Below are 20866 nucleotides of genomic sequence, written 5' to 3' on the forward strand. Positions count from 1 at the left end.
TGATGCTTGACATGATGTTGGTTAAAGCAAAGATTTCTTAAAGGCGTGACACTGGTACAGTTTATTCATAGTTTCATACATATAGGATTTTGCAAATTGGATACTGGATTGTCACAAAATAAATAGGTGGATTCATTTGGAAAACATCAAGAAACTTGCAGAACATCGAAATTAACTAGCATATTTCCAAGTTGAAATAGAACTTCAGAAAAGTGCTTCTGTTTGTCAAAATGATCCACCTCAGTAGCAAGATCTGCATCTCTGGGTGAAGCTGTCACGACCACTCATTTGACAACAGGTCCTTGATTGCTTTCACACCTCACCAAATAGAGTAGAGAGAAGTAGATCTTGCACGAAATTTGCTCTAACAGTGGCATGTTTCCTCTTTTGTTCCCTCTCCTCGTTTGTGAGTGATGATTCAAAACTGTTAAAAAAGGAAATGAATTTGTTCAGAGTGGAGGATACTCTAGATGATGGCAGCAATTAATGGATCCTGACGGGTCACCATAAAGATATCTGGATAAGAGGAATCACGATGACTGTGCATTGCTTTTCTTTTTTAGACTGGCTATTTCACATACCCAGTCTATACTGAATGACTACAAAAATTGTCACAACTTTTCGTAGATTTAACATAAAGTTTGTAGTCTAGCCCACTATATATATGTGTGTGTGTGTATATATATGGAATCATTTTTAACATTGAGCTTTTCTTCACAAACTAGATCAACTAACCCACATTTTGGTTGTTCATACTTGAAAGCAGAGAACATCAAAAGATATCAACAATAAATTTATCCTGAAATATAGTAAAAGTTTAGAATTACCTGTACTTCCAGTTCTGTAAAGCCGCTTCTTTCTTGACGCATGCATCCTCTGCAGTGGAGATCAAAGACTTTGAAGTTTCTTCTTCTGATGTTGGGAAGTTGAGAACAAGCGATGAAAGAAAAGGATCAGCTGCAACATTTGCAGTACTGCTGCTTCTTGATCTATTGCCACTACTTCCCAAAAGAACCTGCAGATGAGCCTCTCGAAGGTCCCTTCCAAGCAAAGAAAATGCCTGACCACTAGGTATAGCATATCTGCGTAACCTTCGGCATCTCTGCATGTAAAACTCAGTTAAAGAAAAAGTTTAATATTTTCGTAATGATACCAACTAGTTCGCTAGAAGAATATATCATTCGTGCCTACTGATAAGAATATCCTAGAAAGAAAAGGATACCTTCAATAGATGCCCATGTTGCAGGGTTATATGATTCAGCATATCTCGTGTAACCTTAACAGAGCAGATGGGGCAAACCTGAAAAAAGAAAAGAACGTAAACTACAAGAATCATGAGAAAGTTGCATGGCTGGCAGGTAATGCAAAGGCACTAATGACAGAGCTATCAATATCCTCAAAGACAAACCTAGAACATACAAGTAGCGGATTCTTCGTTTGCATGGATTGTAAGGGTTCAAAGAGTTCTCAAATCTTGCAGAGATAATGAAAACAAAACTTCAGGATTTGCAACACCTAAGGATGTGGTGGATGTTTAGAATATTGAGAAGTGCAGGGGTGTAAAGAAGTATTGGAGAAGCCTTTGGGGATTTTGGATGGCAGCTTATTTATAGTCTCTCTAGTTGGAGAGGAATAGTAGAACTTTTAATACTACTAAGCTAACGCAAGCATTGGATATGATGAATCATATTAACAATGCCTTCATTACTGTGCACGCCTCAAAGGAAGGAGATGCAGAAGAAAGCCAAACTCCAGGTTTATGAGAGGAAGAAGAACACCATCACAGTTGAAGATGATTAAACTTGTTGCTTGAGTTGTTTCCTGATATTTTATTATTCTGTTCTAGATGTGAGATATTATTCCTCACTGTGATATTGTGATACTTTCGCTTGCTTGGTTATGGGTGTATAGGGTTGTATATGTTTGTATATACTACAGGTGAATGCATTTTTTGGGCTGTTCCGTAATGAAACTGAGCCAGGTTTTGGCTTTTTTTTCAGAGGGGAAAAAATCTAGCTTATGTTACTCAAGTAGCATTTCCTTCTTTTTAGTTTGACATATATGTTGGAGTTCCTTCCAAACTCAAACTACCACAGTACTTCCTATTAAAGGAATCTTTAATGGTACTCCAAATAGTGAATTCCAACCCTTATGATGCTGAATCTGCAGGTTTATAAAAGAATCAACTGATCTGAATGAAATACTCATGCAAAAGCTCATACTTTTTAGTGTTCTATACATTTTACAATGGCATCAGCTCTAATAACTGAACGGAAAATGAGACAACTGCTGTAAGTAACTACCATACATCTAAGATCGTATCATTCCCAAGTAAACAAGTCAATTTCATCACGGAAACGGAAGAAAGATTCAAACTTGATGTTACAATCAAGAAAAGGGTCAACCAAAAGGTTAGGGCTTCGACACTCACAGCGACTTTAGACTCACAGGGGTGATCCTCTTCGAGATGCGAGCACAGAGACGTGATGTCGTGATCCTCGTAGCAGTACGGGCATGCAAAATCCGGCCTGACGTCCTCGTCCATCTCGATCTCGTCGATGCCAAACCGATCTATCAATTCAAAGTATTTCAAATTCAAAAACGCGAGTTTCTGTATCGAACCAAGTACAGCTCCGCATCAAAGAAACCATTTTACGAGATACAATTGAACAAATCGGAGTACGGGAGGTAGACCTGATTGGGAGCTGTGGTGGTATTGACTCGCGTAGTGCCTCTTCGCGGCGGCGAGGCGAGAGATCCAGAGATCCGAATCCATCGATCGCTCGCTCGCTCGAAGTGTACTTGAGCTTTTCACGGTGGTAGCTCTTGGATCCACACAACAAGGAGAGAGGGCTTCTTCTCCTACGCTTCTCCTCTCGAGCTCTCTTCTATGCTCTGATCGAATCTTTCGTGAAGTCCTTCGAGCTGAGACGGAGCACGAGAGAGAGAGAGAGAGAGAGAGCGGAGAGAGAGGAAGAAGATAGAGATGAAGTTTTTATTGGTTTCCGTCTACGTCTGACCGTGTCTGAATATGACGTGTCAACTTAGAATAAAATGAGCATGGAAAGTCTGACCCCTTGTTTTACGGATTACTCTAGTTTTTGGTCCACATACCATCTATGGAGTTGGGATTTAGTTTTTCTCTATTTTTCTATATATATTTGAGTTGGGATTTTTCTACGGTAAGATTGTTATCGGGTTATCATTTCAGATCCTATCCAAACCGATCCGAATCCGCTGGGTCATCGGATCAACTACTCCGCGGGTTATTACAAATGTTATACCTCCCCCCCCTCCCCCAAACGCCTCCCCTCGTTTCTCTCCCGTCCTCTATTCCCCATTATTAGGGTTAGGGTTTCCCGTCATCTCCTTCCAGGGTTCATGGCGACGGCTCAGCAGCAAAGCGGCGGCGGCGCGAAGAGGAAGCCGGTGTTCACTAAGGTTGATCAGCTTAAGCCAGGCACTACCGGTCACACTCTCACCGCCAAGGTCCTCAGCTCCAAGACGGTCCTCAATAAGGGCCGCGCCGCAGCACCCGCCGCGCACGTGCGGCCCACCCGTATCGCCGAGTGCCTCATCGGCGACGAGACCGGCACCATCGTCTTCACCGCCCGAAATGAGCAGGGTCGGTTCGATTATTCATCTCTCTTTTTCTCACCTCCTTGTATGATTCGTTGGGGAATCATAATTTCAGGTCATTAGATCGTGTTTGAAACTACTGCGGATTGTCGTAAGCTGTATTGCGTTGACTTGATTTCGTCGTCTTGCCTTTAGGCATCTTTGATATTGGATTGAATCGTCTATTAGCGGAGTCAATTATATTATCATTAACCTGGTACAAGGGAAGGTAAGAAAGCTTTCTCTTTGCCGACTTCGGAGGTTTGTTTGTTTTAGGAATGGATCTGGGGGATTCACATTAGAATGGAAGGATATGAATTATTCGTCCTGGTGTTGGAATGTGATGTTTAAATTATGTCCATGTCCCAAATTCTCTCTTCACTGTATAAAGGTAAGATCTTTTCATGTCTTGACATATTTGTTTTGATCGTTTTTTCTTTCTTAGAGAAGTTTCGATTGGATTGGTCTGAACTGGAAGTGGGAGAAGATTAACATGAAATTGATAACTTTGTGAATTGTGACGGTAACATTTTACCCGTTTGAAGACGTCACTTATTAAAAAGAAAAGGTAGGACGTCATTTTGTTGGTTAAGATGGTCATCTATCAAGGCTACCTAATACGCTATATCCCTTTTGATTATTTATTGAGTCTTTCTTTTCTGTGGATAAGATTGGTTATACCTTTTTCTCACTAAATAATTGTTTGTTTTCTTGACCTAAATAGATGTACCTATTTTCTAATTTAAAAAAAAAAAATCGGCCCTGCTCCATTACTTCCTGCAACATTGCACTATGGGATCTAGTTGATGATCCTGTACCCAGATCTCTCCTTGATATTATTCCATCTTGTGGAATCCTTTTTCACAGTTTGTGGTAGTGCTAATGTATACCTCATCTGATGTTTTCAAGGGAAGGCCGTCCATCTTCTCATGTTTTTCATGCATTAGGTTGTTCATATATTATCAATCGAGTCCTTGGATGAGTGGACACCTATGCCAAAGTTGGTGAAATGTGAACCATATAAACCTTGGATTGGTAAATCATATAGTAATTTTGTCTACTAGTGATCTTGTGGAGATCTTGCTTTCCATTCACAAGCTGATAGTTCGCTGACACTGACCCCCTGCACCACAAAAGAAGAAAGAACAACATCCCGAAACACAAATCAGAGAAGGAGAAAAGAATATAGAAAATGAATATCTTTCTCCTCTCTTTTGTTGGCAGTTCATTGGTTATTGACCTTCCAGGAAGATAATGAACTTTTCTAGCATAAGATTCTGTAAAGATTTTATTGTATGTTAGTCATCCTAGCTTAGTGTTTTTCTGTGGCATAAGATTATCTGGAAGAAGTTGCAGTTTGCATGATTGTTGTCTCTATGTTAATCGGGTTTTATTCCGCAAATAACGGTGAGGTGGCTTTTGCACTAGTGAATGGACACCCTTTATCTTGCAAACATCTGATGACTCGTCTGTTTCACAATTTCACACAGTTTGACATTCATGAGGGCAAAGAGATGAAGAAAAAGAGGGAAAGGGATTGTTGAGCATTGTCCATATCGATTGAATTTATCTTTTTTCTGTTGCGTTGATTCATCCCTTTTGGTATTCTGAGTTTTTTCTCTTTTCTTCTATATGTTTTTTTGTTAGAACTGAGTATACAAGGATCTCATGCCATATATATTTCCTTTCATATGTTGATATACCTACATGTACATGGTGAAGTCTGCCTACACTTGAGATGAGCAACTTTTTCTTTTATCTTGGGCCAGTTTTTGTGGGTTTCAACCGCGCTGGCTTTTTTCCTGTCATTGCTGAACAGTTTTGTTTTTACAGTTGATTTGATGAAACCAGGCGACACTGTCATACTGCGGAATGCAAAGATAGATATGTTCAAAGGATCAATGAGGCTGGCAGTTGACAAATGGGGTCGTGTTGAGGTCACTGAACCTGCTAGCTTTACAGTAAAAGAGGACAACAATTTATCTCTTGTTGAATATGAGCTTGTGAATGTCGTGGAAGAGTGAATAAAGTCTTGATGCAGATAGTTTGTCCTGCCAAGGCGCCTTCGAGCTTCTGCAGCCACTTTGGTTTCCTCATGTCGGCCTGGTCGATGATCTGAAGGTAGAAGGTTTTCTGAAGCAAGTTTGCAGTTGGAAAGATTTGCTGAAGCTTATGAAGATTTTGTTTTTATTGGGAATTCTATCCATCTATGATTTAATCACTGCATCAGTTTGATTTTTATTACAGCTGTAAATAGCTGTATTGTGGAAAGCAAATTATTTAATGGGTTCAAAAGAATTGGTTATATGTGATCGATTTGTTGTTCTGTCTCTAAGTATGGAGCCTAGTCAATTGGTTATATTTTACAGTGAAGACTAAGCAGATGTTTGGAAGTGGTCATGACTATGCAGTCAATCTGATGCCATGATATAACTGGCCAAAAATAATCTCTTTTCTAAGAGCGTACTCTGAAAATAATCAGAAGACAGCTAGGATTAAACCTGAAAAGAAAAGGTAAGAAGATTTAGATATAGAGATAAAAGGAAACGAACAAACTGCCCATCCTCTGGCCTGAAGCCATGGCCAGACAGTCACTAACGGCTGCGCTGCAAAGTTATTACTCTTTTACAGTCTGATATAACTTTGTACTTTTGATCAGTACCTGTCTGTAAGTCGAGAAGAAAGACACTTGTAACAACGTAAAGCCAACATTTCCACTCGAGATCTCATATATTTTAGAGAAAATTATGTAGTTTAAAAAGCATAGGAAAGCATCTGTCTGCTTCCAGGAACTTCTGGACGTCTAGCCAGCTTTTAGTACAAAATTATATTTGATTAGAAAAGTAAATCAGCTTTTGGAATTGTAATAACAATTTGAACACATTGCATCCAGATCTTTAACAAGCAAATAATACATATACCAGTCTATCATTGGATTACTTATGAAACAAATGCTGCCTGTGAATGTGAAAGCTGAGGAGTCTTGCACAATTATTTGTGGCGTTCCACCGGATATCATCCATCATGCGTCATCATTGGCAGCTGTTTTGAATGCAGCACATTAGTATATCCTTCAGTTTAGTAGATAACTGCATTAAGTATTTAACTCATTTTTTATATTCAAATATGACAACATCCGAGACAAGTTATACTTTTACCCAACTCTAGAAACATCGTTATTCACTGTCTCGTAAATATGAAAAAGATGCCACAAGCATGTCCTATAACTAAATACAGTTATGAATCATCAAAAGGAGATTATACAATTCAGCAACACTACAGTGAAGAGATAATACAGGACTTACCGACCGTACAGCATTGCAAAACATCTCTAACCTAGAAGACTTCAAATATGTACAAAATATAAACGAACTTGTTGAGAATGTCTAAGACTTACTGCCTAGCCCCAGGGATAAAACTGACTTCAAACTACAACAGAATGAAGAATAATAAGCACTGAGTCAGTCAAAAATCAGGAAATGGGGGAGAATTCAAACTTAACGGAAAACGATAACTTTGTTTTCTTAAAATTCTCAAAGATCTTCCCAATAAAAGTGACCATAGGAAAATTTGTTGTTCATTCCAAAGTTGACAAGTATTGTTGCAAGCCATCTTATAAGGAAACAATAGGAAACCTATGAAGGAATGCTTCACATATAATAAGATGACAGTTATCCTCAGTTCAGCTGTGCCATGACAGTGACGGAATATTTTTAACCTTGTCAGTTTCCATAGTACATATTCATAAGAGGAAACCTATGAAGCCAAAACAAATTTGATAAGCAAGAAGAAAGAACATAAAGTCCATGCTTTTGTTGTAGGAAATACCAACAACTATCAAACAACACTTGTTAAGTTTCTAGTTTTGTAGAATAATGTCACACAAGAAAGAAAATATCTTCGCCTTCTAAAATGTCCATCCTCACTATTGGTGAAGGTTACCATTAATAGTTCCAACTAGCTGTACATAACCTTTTCAGGTTAATCACCTTTGTTTGATTCACCTTCATCTAGTGTCATCTTGTCCTACAAGAGAATAACACATGAAATAAATTTTGTTCCTTATGGCTAATGAAGATTTTGAATAATGGGAAAAGGCACTGAAAAATTAGACTAATTTATCAATTAAACCTTAAATTTGTTACATAAAACTGATAATTATTATCTCCACTCATGAACTTTTTAGAAGCTTCATCCTTCAGACCAGAACAGAGAAGGGAAACAATCTTGTCAAGAAAGCAATATTAACAGTAAAAGTCAACAGCATGATGGCATATAAAAAAACCACATAGCTGTATTGAACCCCTTTACAGTTTTACTGTAATCAGGGCATATCAAATGGAAATGGAACGACTAGATTTAACAAAAAGACCACACTATATTTAGTGTAAATAAGCTAGAAAAGAACGGATGAGAAGGTAAAAACATGCTAGACCTCCCAGTTAACACACAAGAAAATGGTGAAGAGAAGAATGCAAGCCATAGATATAACAACACGATATTGCCAATAAGAAACTATTTTAACTTTTGAGCAACACTAGTCCAACATCTAACATGCACAGCCCAAAGTTTTGGTTTTAACCCCTATAAAAAAATAAATATTTTACACTGAAATAGGATGGTTTTAACCTACTGTGTTCCAAAATAAATGTCAAAACTAGAAATCTTAATAATTTCAGCCTAAACCAATAAATCTTAGCTTTAGTTTTCATTAAGCTTTAGTTGTTACTGTTCTGTCTGGGGTGAAATTTTAAACCATGCTGACATGAATGTGACATGTTCAGAATTCTACGAGAATTTGATGTATGACCACTAAGAATGCAAACATTATCACATTCAAAGATATAAATATCTTTAGATTTTATATAAACTAGAATTTGCAGCAAATACATTCACCTGCATCACTTAAATTCATCAGACATTTGCACATCGCGATGTTGAAGTTGACTACTTCACGTTGTAAGTCTAACATTAATAGAACTAAATCTTTACGATAGTGATACCCAAACAAATACCTTGATAAACACTCAACGATTACCTTTCCAAACTAAGATTGTTACATTTACGCCAAAAGGGAAACGATATACCTTCACAAAAAGCAAAATGAAACAACTCCCAAATCTGTATTTCCACTAGGAATTGACATATAATCTAACAACCTAAACCCTAAAACAAATTTCTACCTTGTAATTAGATAAACGATACCCAGATGAAATACAAGCCGAAAATGGCGTGCCGAATTAGAAAGAAATCAAGTAAAACAACAGAATCTACATGTACCAAAAAAGATATGCCATCATAAGAGCTCCCGTGTACCTTCGGAGAGCCAACCGCCTCCCCTCCGGGACACGACCAGCATCGAAGTCATCAGAGCCGCCGCAGTCGCGCTGTGCATCGGCATCAGCGACTCCACGCAGCAGCTCAACTCCACGGGAGACCTTAAAGAAAACAGATTTTAGTGAGAAGAAACAAACCAAACGAATGAAACGCCGTCTTTTTTTTCTTTCTTTCTTTTCGTGTCTCGTCTTCTTCACCTGAGGAAGCGAGGGGCGACAAGGTTTTGCTTGGGCAACCGGTGAAGAGGAGGGCGCGAGGCTTTGGCCCCGCCGGCTACCCTCGCCGCTGCACCGCAAAGAGAGGGAGAGGGAGAGCGGCGGAGAAATGCTCTCGCGGCGGCAGAGGCGGCGGCCATGGTGAGCGGAGGAAAATGGGGCGAAAGAGAGGGAAAGAAAGATGGCAAAATCTTATTAGAGTCTCTTAGGCCTTACGAATCTCCATACAAGCCCAAACTCCAATCCAAGCCCATCAGACACCTAGGCTTGGAAATATTAGCCCGAATTCAAGTTGGATTGTCGTCGGGTTAAGCTCAAATCCAATTCGTGGTACATTTTACTCTCTTTTATTATATGTTCGTCATTGTTCTTCATGGGCTTGATGGATGACAAGAATACTTAGCTGCAATAGTAGATACGTTTTTAAAATGCATACAGAATCTCCACGTTCACCTCATACACATTAACAAACACAAGCATAAACCTTAACATACATAGGCTTACATGCAACTCATACTAATTAATAACTAGCAAATTCGCAACTGCTAGCTTAATTAACTAAGGAACATACTCCTCTTCGCTTTCCTGGTTCTCCTGGTTGTTTTGGTATTCCATCTCATTCTTATACTCATTGCCATTGTAATTGCTATTGTAATTGCCATTGCCGTACCTACCACGTCCACGGTTGTATGAGCCATAGCCATTGCCATATCTCTCAGCATTAACATCGTAGTAGTACCTGCCATTCTCCATGAACCTAGTGTCACTCATACCATATTGCTTTCTCGTCTCCTCGTAGCTCGGATATGGCTTACCATATGTTTCCTTCGTCTCGTACCTTCCTCTATTGAAAGAGGGATGGCTGTTGTCAAAAGTGTACTTATTGTCATTGTAGTTCTCATTAGAGAGCTCGGTGGTTGTAGTTGGCGAGAATTCTTCGTGGCCCTTGCCGTAAAGGCCATAGCCGCTTTTGCTTCGGGGAGGAAGCTTCTCGGGTGGGTTGTTTTCGACGACGACGGGGGTTGCTTCGGGTAAAGGCGTCGTCTCCGTTGAGTCCTCGGAGCGTGTCATCTTGCTGAAGAAGAAGCGGCCTGCGACGGCCCAGGGCGAAGAGAGGGCGAGGAGGAGGAAGAGAAGAGAGAGTTGTTTAGCAAAAGAAGCCATTCTTGTTTTGATCGATGGATATCTGTGGATGTTAGTGTGTTATTATACTACTCTATATATAGAGAATAGAGTGATTGCACCAAGTGGAACAAAATATGTGAAGAAATTACTACTATTTTGGAGCATTTAAGTAGAATCATGCGGGGATTGTGGTTGGTGTGGGGCTCGAATTATGGCAGCTTGCGCACGCTGCATGTGCTCTTGGGAGTAAATCACAACACAAGAGGAGAAAACAAAATTGGTGCATTAGCTTTGGGTACCCTAAAATTGACCTCGAGATTTTGGGCAAACAGTCGACACGTATATAATAAATCAGATGGATGCATTTGAGCCGCTGATTGCGGTGACCAGTCGACCAAATTGGAGCTTAATTGGCCTTGACCTATGTCCATGTCGACCTACTTCGTGACTTGAGCTAAAATTTTCAACTTTTGTCAAAACTGCGTGACTAGCGGAGAGAAGTTTGGTGCTGAAAAAGAGGGTGCAGAAATGATAATAATGGAGCCCTTTTCTTTTTCTTTATATGATTTGCAGGACATCATCATTATAGTTTTCCGACTGAAGAAATTGCTTACATATATATTCATATACTTGGCAGTTGACATCGAACAATTGACAAGCAACTTCTTCTGGGCCCAACTCCAGTCCTTCCAGGCTTAGCCCAGCCCAGAGAGTGATTTAGCCTACCAAGCTGCTATATATATATATATATATATATATATAAGTGGGGAAAAAAAATGTAAATTTCCACAGGCCTCTCACATGAATGCGTTACTATGGATTCTGGTCATATCACTTCAGTTTTAATATTGCTGTCCCAAATGCATTGATTACCGCATGCAAGTAGCACCGTGGGATTTATATCATGCCATTGGTACCTGCGTTGCCTGAGTAACGTAGCAGTTTCTTTACTGCTATGTTATGTGAACATGTTTCATGCTACGTGAACAGTTGCATTCAGTAAAAAATATATATATATATTATAGCCATTGCTGACATTGTGGCAGTCGACTTGTCTACTATTTGAAGCATCACTGTGGTTTTGTCTCTGGATCAAAATTTTGTCTGCCATTCTATGCAAGTGTACACATGGCAGACACCAGTTGGCTTGCATGCCAACTCAGCTTGTACGTACGTTGAGGGAGTAGCAAAGTACATACAGTTCGTATCTAAAACTTCCAAACGTATGCGAGAAATGGATGTGTTTAAAAATAGATTTTTCTTTTTTAATTTTCTTGCTGTATTACCTACCAACGTATCCGAAACAATTGAAAAGGTCGGTTACAGAATATGCGAAGCAAATATTCCGCTTTTAAATATACGAATCTAAATCCGAATCCGAGAATCTGATTTCCTTTTTCGCTTTTGGTGGGCCGTTAAAGTTTATTAGTCCTTCGTTGATGCAGTGGTTGCTGTAACTCATCATAGTCAGGTTGAAAAAAAAGGGAGTGAGTGATCTCCCATCTCTTTTCTGGAACACGTGAATCTGCTTCTTAGAGAGACGTTTCAAACCAATTATGCAACTAAAGTTTCAATAAAGGTTGCACTTTCTCTTTTTTTTTCTTAATCTTTTTACCTCCCCACCTGGAGCAACCACAAGCACAATAATTCTCTCTGTAGACCTCCTATGGGTTATAAAAAAGGATGGCCATAAATTCTAGCTTGCATTTGGCTCGGCCTCGACCCTTCGTGAGCCATGGGGGTCCATCAATTCGGTGAGTGACGTTTTGGAATGACCTTCAACTAGCATTTTTTATTGGGCTAGCTTGCATGCCCAACCGTACGTGTTAATTAATCTTTTCCTTGATCGTTATCTTATCTCTATGGCAAGTAACCCCACTAGAGCTGGCAGATGACTCTCACAAAAAAACCAGACATTAAATAATAAAAAAATTCCCTTCTTCCTGTGTTTAGCTCTTGCAGTCTTACTATTCGCGTTCTCTCCCTTGGAAATGATTCACCATCTTGCTACAAATTAAGAAGGATATAGGGAAAAGTAAGTCAAACTTTAAAAACCTTTTTCCAGAAGAGATTATGTTAATCAACAGTAGTACGAATCGATAGACATTGGTGACGAGAGTTGAAGTTGCAACTACCAGGGAATAATCATCGATGGGGAGATCAATTGTTGGCTGTGATCAGAATGGGATAGAATCAATAAAGAAAGCACTAAATTGCTGCTTGGTATCAAAGCTACCGTGTAAGATTGAAGGCAAAAACGCTTTGCCGGATGGATCAAGTTCTATTCCTTCTTGATCACATGCTATCTTTCTCTATGACAACGACTCCTATCTCCATCTCCCGCATGCCCTTCTCTTCCACGCATCCATAGATTGGCCATGTCCTTGATTCTACGCCCGTGCATGCAAGTTTACCCAATTGCTCCACCGTTGCATCGCATGATTTGGGTCTGATTGAGAGCATCAACTTTAATTTGCTTACAAGGTTTGAGCAATTATTTGATTCTCTCGTTGCTTTCGAATCATTCTACTATGTTATCAGAGTCATAAACTTTTTTAAAATATCACATAGCTAACCCTTTATTATTCCGTAATTTTAGTATCTGTTTCTCAAACTCATTTAAAAGTTAAATTAGCTTCATCTTAAAAGTCTATCTATATTTAGCTCGAATCCAAAATAGTGATGACTTGATTCTGACCCAAAAGCCTATTCCACTGCAAATCAAGTTTGCCATCTCCCAACCTGAGACCCGAAGTCTACAGGTCAAGCCACTGCTTGACTCAAAGATCTGACAACCCTTTTTTTTTTAATACTATTCTATTTTTTCCAGCTTATTTTTTCCCTTTTCTTTTCATCTTCTTCTTTATATCTCTCGTCATCGCCATCGTCCTTTTATCTTCTTCTCCCTCCTTGCCGTGGCCACCTATCTCCACCCGGAGCTACAATTCAAATTAATTCGATATTTGTTATGCGTTTAAAAGCATGGGATATGTTAAGGAAAAAATTGTCGGTGCTCCAAAACCTTGGTGGTGATAGGGACGACACACCTAGACCAACTATTTGTTGGATTGTGTGCTGACTTCATTGTCGGTCAACTAATTTGTCGTATTCTGGCTGCTCACAGAAAGCTGAGGAATGAGGACGTAATTGGGTTCGGCCTCTTGCATTTTGCAGACTCATCACTACTCACGGAGTTACTGCAGCAGCTACAGAAGTCGGCACTTTCTTCTTTAATTACATACCGACAATAAAACGAATTAATCTGGTCATTAAAATTAAACATATATATAATTAATAAGCTCAGAGATGCACTTTAGAATTTAATCTAACTATAAGAGAATATAATATTATCTTTCTCTAAAATAATTCTCTTATAATATTTTACTAGTCGATCGGCAGATCACAGTGACAACGATGCACTCTCCACTGAGGACGACCAAGTCTTCATACGATAGTGAAACTGTGAAAGTGAAACAGTTAGTGTCAAGTAGTGCAATCGAACTAAATTAAGGCGAGCGGGTTAGTGGACGACTTCCTTTTGCGGCCGAAACCGATAGAACCTTCGATTCATTAACGAGGGGCCCCGCTTTTAATTTTCGGGAAATCTCGTGGGGCCCAGAGAATTTAGGCTAATGATTCAGAATTAATTCCAAGCGCCTGCCTAATTATTTTTCTAGATGCACGTGATGATTTGAAAGCTTGTTGCTATCGCGTGGGGAATTAAAAAAATTTTGCATAAAGATTTTGTTCGAATTTATTAATGAGAATAGACCACGGTTTTCCTTTCCGAGGACCCAAGCAAGTCCAATGTGGACACCAAATCTGAACCGGCCTGGAAGATCTGAGCCAAATTTGAGAATTGCAGAAGCCAATCAATCAATCCAAAAATGAAAGATTAGACTCGGTGTGATTTTACTAGTCGATCGTTTTGTGATTTTATTTTTTTTAAAGAGATTTTTTATAAATTTCACACTATATTTTTATATTTTAATAATTTTATTTTCACTATTTTTTTTATTTGACACTCTTACAGTATTTTTACAGATTAATATTAACTAATTATTAAAATATTTTTCACGATCTTTCTTCTTCTTTCTCTTTCTTTTTATTATTTTTTTCTCTCTCTCATTTTGTATATATCTTTAGTTCAATCAATAATTTATTAAAAAAATACTAATAGAATTATTAAATATATTATAATAAAATATTTATTTATTAATATTATTTAAATTAACTAAATATGTTAAACAAAAAGTACAGAAAAAAAAGAGTAAAATTACAAAATGGTTAAAAGGGTGTGACTTAAAATTTCCTTTATAAGTCGACCAATTTGTCTCACGTGAAAGGAGAGCCCACCGTGACCGGGATCTTTCACGTCCGCCAGGCGTTGACGAGACGGATACTTGATCTGTCCGACTGTACTTCAATTTCTTACTCTTACTTTAAAAATATTAGTATAATAAAAACAATATTGAATGTAATACAAAGTTAAAATAAATTTGGACTCAAATATTCCTTCAGTTGAGTGGTTCTAACTCTCTACCCATGTTTTCTATCACTTTGGCTCACCAAGATACGCAGGGCTTCCATCGCAGTTCTCGTGGGGAACTGAAAGGGTTAACTAATAATACTCGTGATATATGAATGATTGGTTGCAGAGGCTAAGTAAGTTTCATGTGAACCTTAATTTTTTTTAATACTAATCAGATATAACCAAATTTAAGCGTCCGTAATAATAGATGCCAGGGGGATCTCGGTCGATTTCCATTTGTCAGTCCATGTCAATTGCTAGTCTCCATCCCCTTTTCCTATCCACCTTCCTCATATACACCCACCTCTCCCTCCTCCATGTGTCCATGAATGTTGTCGTATTATTTCACTTTTATTATTCTTGATGTGTTCGGTGTTCCACATACATAACATGATACATAGCAAGTACATAACATCGCCATTGGAATCACTTAATAAGCATTATGGATCCGTAATAAAGGAACCTTCTTAATTCTCATCCCCACCACACATACATGAATTATGAATACATGATACAGGATAAGTGAGCCAGCCATCTATGTTGACCATTAAATTTCTCGAAAATTGTGCATATGAATGGAGAAAATAGTGAATCCATTTTACCATGCATTCCTCATAATTATCCTTCTCAAATGACGCATTTGCCCCATATGCAAAGTTTAAAGTTTAAACTCCCAACTGGCTTCACCACCCCCATCCACTACTCACCACTCCACAGTTACAATCACCATGGCTTCTCTCCTTCCTCTCCTCCTCGCCCTTCTCTTCTCCTTCCTCCCAAACCCATCTCTTTCTCTCAACCAAGAAGGCCTCTACCTTCTCATGGCGAAACGCAAGCTTGACGACCCGACTAACTCGCTGTCAAACTGGAATCCACGAGACCCAACTCCATGTAACTGGACAGGGGTCACCTGCAACTCCTCTGACTCCATTATCTCTCTTGACCTCTCCAACCTTAACATCTATGGCCCCTTTCCTCCTTCTCTTTGCCTTCTTCCAAACCTCTCCTTACTCTCTCTTTCCTACAACTACTTCAACTCCTCCATCTCTCCTTCCTCTCTCCTCCCCTGTTCTTCGCTTACCCAACTCGACCTCTCCCAAAACCTCTTTGTTGGCCCTCTGCCTTCCACTCTCCCTTCTCTTCCTTTGCTTTCCTACCTTGACCTCTCGGGTAACAACTTCTCTGGTGATGTGCCCATTTCGTATGCCCACTTCCAAAATCTCAAATCTCTTTCCCTTGTTTCCAATCTCCTCTCTGGACCATTTCCTTCTCTGCTCACCAATCTCGCCTCTCTCCAAGAACTCAATCTTTCTTATAACCCGTTTGCCCCTTCCCAATTACCTTCCTCTTTGTCTAATCTCACCTCTCTTCGCATACTTTGGCTTGCGGGCTGTAATCTAATCGGGCCCATTCCTTCTTCTATCGGTTCCCTCTCTTCTCTTCTCGATCTTGACCTCTCCTCGAATAATCTTACTGGCCCAATTCCTGATTCTCTCTCGCAACTCACTTCCGTCGTGCAAATCGAGCTGTACTCGAACTCCCTGACCGGAACGATTCCGATTGGTCTCTCCAATCTCTCCTCACTCCGGTTCTTCGACGCCGCCATGAATCACCTTTCGGGTTCGATCCCCTCCGACCTCTTCCTCGCTCCTAAGATCGAAAGCCTCCATTTTTATGAGAATAACTTATCTGGGTCTCTCCCACCAACTCTATCCCAATGCATTAATCTCGCCGACCTCCGGTTGTTCTCGAATAGGCTCACCGGCCCTCTCCCGGCCGAATTCGGCAAGAGTTCCCCGCTGGTGTTCTTGGACTTGTCTGATAACTCCTTTTCCGGTGAAATTCCCTCCGGAATTTGCGGCGGCGGCAAGCTTGAACAGCTCTTGGTTCTCGACAATTTCTTCTCCGGCGGCATCCCAGAAAGCCTCGGGCAATGCCAGACATTGCTACGAGTGAGGTTGCTAAATAACCGGCTCTACGGCGAGGTTCCCCCGGGTTTTTGGGGCTTGCCCCATTTGTGGCTGCTCGAGCTCGCCGGCAATTCTCTATCCGGTGGTATATCCCCGGCGATCTCTGGTGCGGGCAATCTCTCCCAGTTACTAGTTTCCGACAACCAGTTCACCGGCCCTATTCCTGAGGAAATCGGAGCCTTGTCGAATCTGTATCAGTTCTCGGCGGCCAACAACCAGCTCACCGGACCTCTCCCGGCGTCCCTTGCGAAATTAAGGCAGCTCGGGCAATTAGACCTTCACAATAACTCAATATCCGGGGAGCTCCTCAGAGGGATTCAGCATTGGAGGAAGCTTACCCAATTGAATCTTGCCAGTAATGGACTCACAGGTGAGATCCCCCTGGAGCTCGGCGAGCTCCCTGTGCTCAATTACCTTGATCTCTCCGGCAATTTCCTCACCGGAGGGATACCATCGCAGTTGCAGAACCTTAAGCTCAATGTATTCAACGTCTCCGATAACCAATTAAGTGGAGCTCTGCCTCCTCTATACGCCACTGGAGCCTACCGGAACAGCTTCTTGGGCAATCCGGGCCTCTGCAGGGACTCGTCGGGCCGTTGCCCTAGTAGGCAATTGGGTGATTCTAATCAGCATAGGCTTATCTGGGTGCTTAGATCAATCTTGATTCTTGCTGCTCTGATCCTTATAGTTGGTGTTGTTTGGTTCTATTGGAGGTATAAGAGCTTTGAGAAGGCGAAGCATGGCTTTGATAAATCGAAATGGACGCTAACTTCATTCCACAAGCTTGGTTTCAGTGAATATGAGATACTGGATTGCCTCGACGAGGACAATGTAATAGGAAGTGGGGCTTCTGGGAAAGTCTACAAGGCGGTGCTCAGCAATGGAGAGGCAGTGGCAGTGAAGAAGTTATGGGCTATAGGGAAGAAAGATGATGATGGCAGAGTAGATCAGAGTGCTGATGATAGTTTTGAAGCAGAGGTTGCAACTTTGGGGAAGATTAGGCATAAGAACATTGTCAAGCTCTGGTGTTGTTGCAGACATAAAGACTGTAAGCTTCTTGTGTATGAGTACATGCCAAATGGTAGCCTTGGTGACTTGCTGCATAGTAACAAAGGGGGTTTGTTGGATTGGCCTACGAGGTATAAGATTGCATTAGATGCTGCGGAGGGGCTTACGTATTTACACCATGACTGTGTTCCTCCAATTGTCCATAGAGATGTTAAATCTAATAATATATTGTTGGATGGAGAGTTTGGCGCGAAAGTGGCTGATTTTGGGGTCGCCAAGGTCATTGGAAAGGGACCAAACTCTATGTCTGTCATCGCAGGTTCATGTGGATACATTGCTCCTGGTTAGTTTTATTCTCGCCCTAATTTGTTCTTCTGAGTATAGCAAGTTAAATTCGCCTCTTAGTTTCTTTACATAATCTAAAAGTTTTTGGGACGTTACATTGTATTGCTAAGTTTGTTCTAGTATATTATCTATTTCCAAATCTTGATTTGATCAAGTTTGATATACTTTGTATGTATTTATATGGCACAACTTTTAGACTATGAAACCCTACTTATTTGTGCATGACAACCTGAAATGAAGTGCTGCTTGCAAGAATATCAACATTTATAATGATGATAGAGATTACAAAATCTCGGATCTTTCAAAAGAGGACAAGCAATATTTTGAAAGAGCCAAGTCTGGACTAAGCATAAAAGTTATACTATTATAGATTAACCTCTTGTTTGTTCAAAATTAGATTCCAAACTACTACTATCTCTTAGCTATGAATTTTGATCTAATACTAGGTTACTACATGTATACTGTCTTGTTGCATGTGAGCTGCAAAGTTTCTAATTATTGTTTTAAACTGCTCCTTGTTGTTAATCTTTCACTTCATTTTTTTTTCTTCTATCTTTAAGATGCAAGGGGACTTGATCATCTTTCAGTTTTTCTTTCTTCTAAGTTGCTTTTCTTTTTCCGAAGAAGATGAGTGCGACATAATTGTATAATCCGAGCATATGATTCTGCTAAGGCCTACTTCATAGAAAGTTCATGCTTTACCTAATGATGTTTTTCTCATGTACATTGAGTCTACTACTTGACATGCCTTCACAGCTTCCTTATGAGAGCTTTAGTATGCTAACTGTTTGATTCATATAATTATGGTGCTTATTTTCTGATGATTACTCTTTGCTGCAGAGTACGCATACACACTCCGTGTGAACGAGAAGAGTGACATATACAGCTTCGGTGTCGTCATTCTAGAGTTAGTTACTGGGAAATTGCCGGTTGATCCAGAGTTCGGGGAGAAGGACTTAGTGAAGTGGGTCTGCAGCACTCTAGAGCAGAAAGGGGTGGATCATGTGCTCGACCCCAAACTCAACAATTGCTTCAAGGAGGAGATTTGTAAGGTCCTGAACATCGGACTCCTCTGTGCAAGCTCCCTCCCTATTAACCGCCCATCGATGAGGAGGGTGGTAAAGATGCTGCTTGAAGTCAGTCCTGAGAACAACCCCACGACAGCGAAAGGTGGGAAGTTCTCTCCTTACTACTATGAAGACAATGCATCTGATAGTGGAAGTGTGGTCTAAAGTTTTTGGTCTTCAGATGATGATCTTGGTCAAAAGATATTTAGATATGAATGAGGTAGCTCTTTTAACTTTTTTAAGTTTACATATCCCTGAGAAATATGACTCCAACAATTGGAAGAAAGTTTGCACTTTGTAGGAGTGCAGCTTGTGTTACCTTTTAACAGAATTGTTTAGAAGTGTAAGCTATGGTGTCTTGTTGATCATGGAGTCAAAGATAGGGACTTTGTAGCACTAACTAGTTAATGGAAATGTGGGGTTATGCCTCTTTTTGTATCCATCTCCTTTGGATTAATTATTCCTGCCTTCCATAGATGCCAAACATTGCACAAACTTGCATTCACACATCTTGCCCTGAAAATTTTAATGGCTGTGCCCTGAAATTAAATCCATAGGGCGGGGCCTTTCTGTCTCAATTGCACAAACATACCAGAGGGCATTGAAATATGCTGGTAAACTTCCACTATATTTACATGATACAATTGATTGCCTATATGATTTCTCTTATTATGTACTGCTCCATATTAATGGGTGAGAGACCAAAGCTGGGCCGGCCTAAGAGACAACAATTTGAAGAAGTGGGCTTTCTGCAGTTGGACTCGGTCCAGACCCCATTTTTAATTTGGGCTGGCTAAATCATAAAAGTTACATCTCCTAATTAGAATAATAAATTTAGTCTTATGTACGCGTGCTCGCTGACTCTGTGAGTGCGGCTCCTCAACTAGGTAGAGATTGTACAATTAAAAATATATGCTTTGCCTCTCAATAGTGAGAGCTGATCGAGTTATCTAACCTAATTATTAAAAAGACATTCTATTATTCAATCTATTGCCCATGAGCTCTTGAATCAATTGCAATGCAATATAGAGTCTAGTCACTTGCATTTATTTCTCATGCCTACTGCTTACATAGGGCTTAGGTATTCGTTTTTATGATAATCTCTCAATTAAGGGTAATACTCTATTAAATTATTACAGTACTTAATTTATTATTTTTTTATATTATTACACCACTATATTGATTTACATCTAAACATTATATTAGCCTAAACTAAATTTAAACTAAACTAATTTAGGACTTATACTGCATTAAAATGCCACCTAACAGTGACATTCCGAGCCCCAATCTTTTCCCTTATTTTGACAGCCCAACAAGCCGACTTATAAATTTTTACAATTTGCATTATAAGAACTTGTCAACATATTAGAGAGAGGGAGAGGTCTCTTTCTAATATATGCTTCCTCTCACCTAAAAGCCTTACGGTCACACCAAATTCACAGAACCCTCTTTCGACCAAATCCCCTTCCAACGCGTAACACCTGCAAATCTTGAAAGCAAATTGGTACTCGGCGCGTGTCCTCGCACCTCTTTCGTGCTCTCTAGAGAAGCATGCCCGGTTCAATGAACCCTGCACCGGATCCCGGCGTCCAAGTTCACACGTCATCCACATCTCCCCCCAGGGATGGCTTTCTTCACAAGCCACACCAT

General features: G+C 39.9%; 5 protein-coding genes across 7 annotated transcripts; 2 read left to right on the forward strand and 3 right to left on the reverse strand.

Annotated features, from left to right (window-relative positions):
* Positions 1-17: 17 nt before the first annotated feature.
* Positions 18-3051, reverse strand: LOC140788244 (protein DEHYDRATION-INDUCED 19-like). Its single transcript, XM_073137425.1, has 5 exons — positions 2695-3051; positions 2432-2571; positions 1223-1300; positions 828-1102; positions 18-424 (listed from the first exon to the last, which is right to left on the reverse strand). The coding sequence occupies exons 1-5, from the start codon at positions 2774-2776 to the stop codon at positions 313-315; spliced, it is 687 nt and encodes a 228-aa protein (XP_072993526.1). The 5' UTR covers positions 2777-3051; the 3' UTR covers positions 18-312.
* Positions 3052-3192: 141 nt separating this feature from the next.
* LOC140788245 (uncharacterized protein At4g28440-like) lies at positions 3193-5953 on the forward strand. Its single transcript, XM_073137426.1, has 2 exons — positions 3193-3625; positions 5452-5953. Exons 1-2 carry the CDS (start codon positions 3382-3384, stop codon positions 5640-5642), a joined length of 435 nt encoding a protein of 144 aa, XP_072993527.1. The 5' UTR covers positions 3193-3381; the 3' UTR covers positions 5643-5953.
* Positions 5954-6318: 365 nt separating this feature from the next.
* On the reverse strand, positions 6319-9379 carry LOC140788983 (protein NUCLEAR FUSION DEFECTIVE 6, mitochondrial-like). Of its 3 annotated transcripts, none has more exons than XR_012109122.1 (4): positions 9153-9357; positions 8935-9056; positions 7561-7644; positions 6319-6660 (listed from the first exon to the last, which is right to left on the reverse strand). XR_012109122.1 is itself a non-coding variant. In XM_073138549.1 (4 exons), the coding sequence occupies exons 1-3, from the start codon at positions 9308-9310 to the stop codon at positions 7625-7627; spliced, it is 300 nt and encodes a 99-aa protein (XP_072994650.1). In that variant the 5' UTR covers positions 9311-9357; the 3' UTR covers positions 6319-6660; positions 7608-7624. The 3 variants fall into 3 exon arrangements, 2 of the variants coding, with proteins under 2 accessions (XP_072994650.1, XP_072994649.1); XM_073138549.1 differs by having other exon boundaries at positions 7608-7644; XM_073138548.1 differs by lacking the exon at positions 7561-7644 and having other exon boundaries at positions 9153-9379.
* A 190-nt stretch (positions 9380-9569) lies between these two features.
* On the reverse strand, positions 9570-10432 carry LOC140788982 (uncharacterized). The gene has a single exon (XM_073138547.1). The coding sequence runs from the start codon at positions 10332-10334 to the stop codon at positions 9729-9731; it is 606 nt and encodes a 201-aa protein (XP_072994648.1). The 5' UTR covers positions 10335-10432; the 3' UTR covers positions 9570-9728.
* A 5061-nt stretch (positions 10433-15493) lies between these two features.
* Positions 15494-19654, forward strand: LOC140789226 (uncharacterized). Its single transcript, XM_073138830.1, has 2 exons — positions 15494-18147; positions 18990-19654. Exons 1-2 carry the CDS (start codon positions 15555-15557, stop codon positions 19379-19381), a joined length of 2985 nt encoding a protein of 994 aa, XP_072994931.1. The 5' UTR covers positions 15494-15554; the 3' UTR covers positions 19382-19654.
* The last annotated feature ends 1212 nt before the right edge of the window (positions 19655-20866 follow it).

This window comes from Typha latifolia, chromosome 5 (assembly GCF_019914945.1).
Source record: "Typha latifolia isolate L0001 chromosome 5, TyphaL0001v2, whole genome shotgun sequence".
Lineage (NCBI taxonomy): Eukaryota > Viridiplantae > Streptophyta > Magnoliopsida > Poales > Typhaceae > Typha > Typha latifolia.

Excerpts from the sequence above, each read along its gene's own strand:
- LOC140788244 (XM_073137425.1), bottom strand. The coding sequence starts at position 2,776 with ATGGATTCGGATCTCTGGATCTCTCGCCTCGCCGCCGCGAAGAGGCAC. Across the intron at positions 2,572-2,694 it reads CCACCACAGCTCCCAATCAG|ATCGGTTTGGCATCGACGAG; the intron begins GTCTACCTCCCG and ends TTGAATTGATAG. Across the intron at positions 1,103-1,222 it reads AACATGGGCATCTATTGAAG|AGATGCCGAAGGTTACGCAG; the intron begins GTATCCTTTTCT and ends TTTTACATGCAG.
- LOC140788983 (XM_073138548.1), bottom strand. The coding sequence starts at position 9,310 with ATGGCCGCCGCCTCTGCCGCCGCGAGAGCATTTCTCCGCCGCTCTCCC. Across the intron at positions 9,057-9,152 it reads GTCGCCCCTCGCTTCCTCAG|GTCTCCCGTGGAGTTGAGCT; the intron begins GTGAAGAAGACG and ends GTTTTCTTTAAG. Across the intron at positions 6,661-8,934 it reads AGGCGGTTGGCTCTCCGAAG|CTGCCAATGATGACGCATGA; the intron begins GTACACGGGAGC and ends CATTCAAAACAG.
- LOC140788982 (XM_073138547.1), bottom strand. The coding sequence starts at position 10,334 with ATGGCTTCTTTTGCTAAACAACTCTCTCTTCTCTTCCTCCTCCTCGCC.
- LOC140789226 (XM_073138830.1), top strand. The coding sequence starts at position 15,555 with ATGGCTTCTCTCCTTCCTCTCCTCCTCGCCCTTCTCTTCTCCTTCCTC. Across the intron at positions 18,148-18,989 it reads ATGTGGATACATTGCTCCTG|AGTACGCATACACACTCCGT; the intron begins GTTAGTTTTATT and ends TCTTTGCTGCAG.
- LOC140788245 (XM_073137426.1), top strand. The coding sequence starts at position 3,382 with ATGGCGACGGCTCAGCAGCAAAGCGGCGGCGGCGCGAAGAGGAAGCCG. Across the intron at positions 3,626-5,451 it reads CACCGCCCGAAATGAGCAGG|TTGATTTGATGAAACCAGGC; the intron begins GTCGGTTCGATT and ends TTGTTTTTACAG.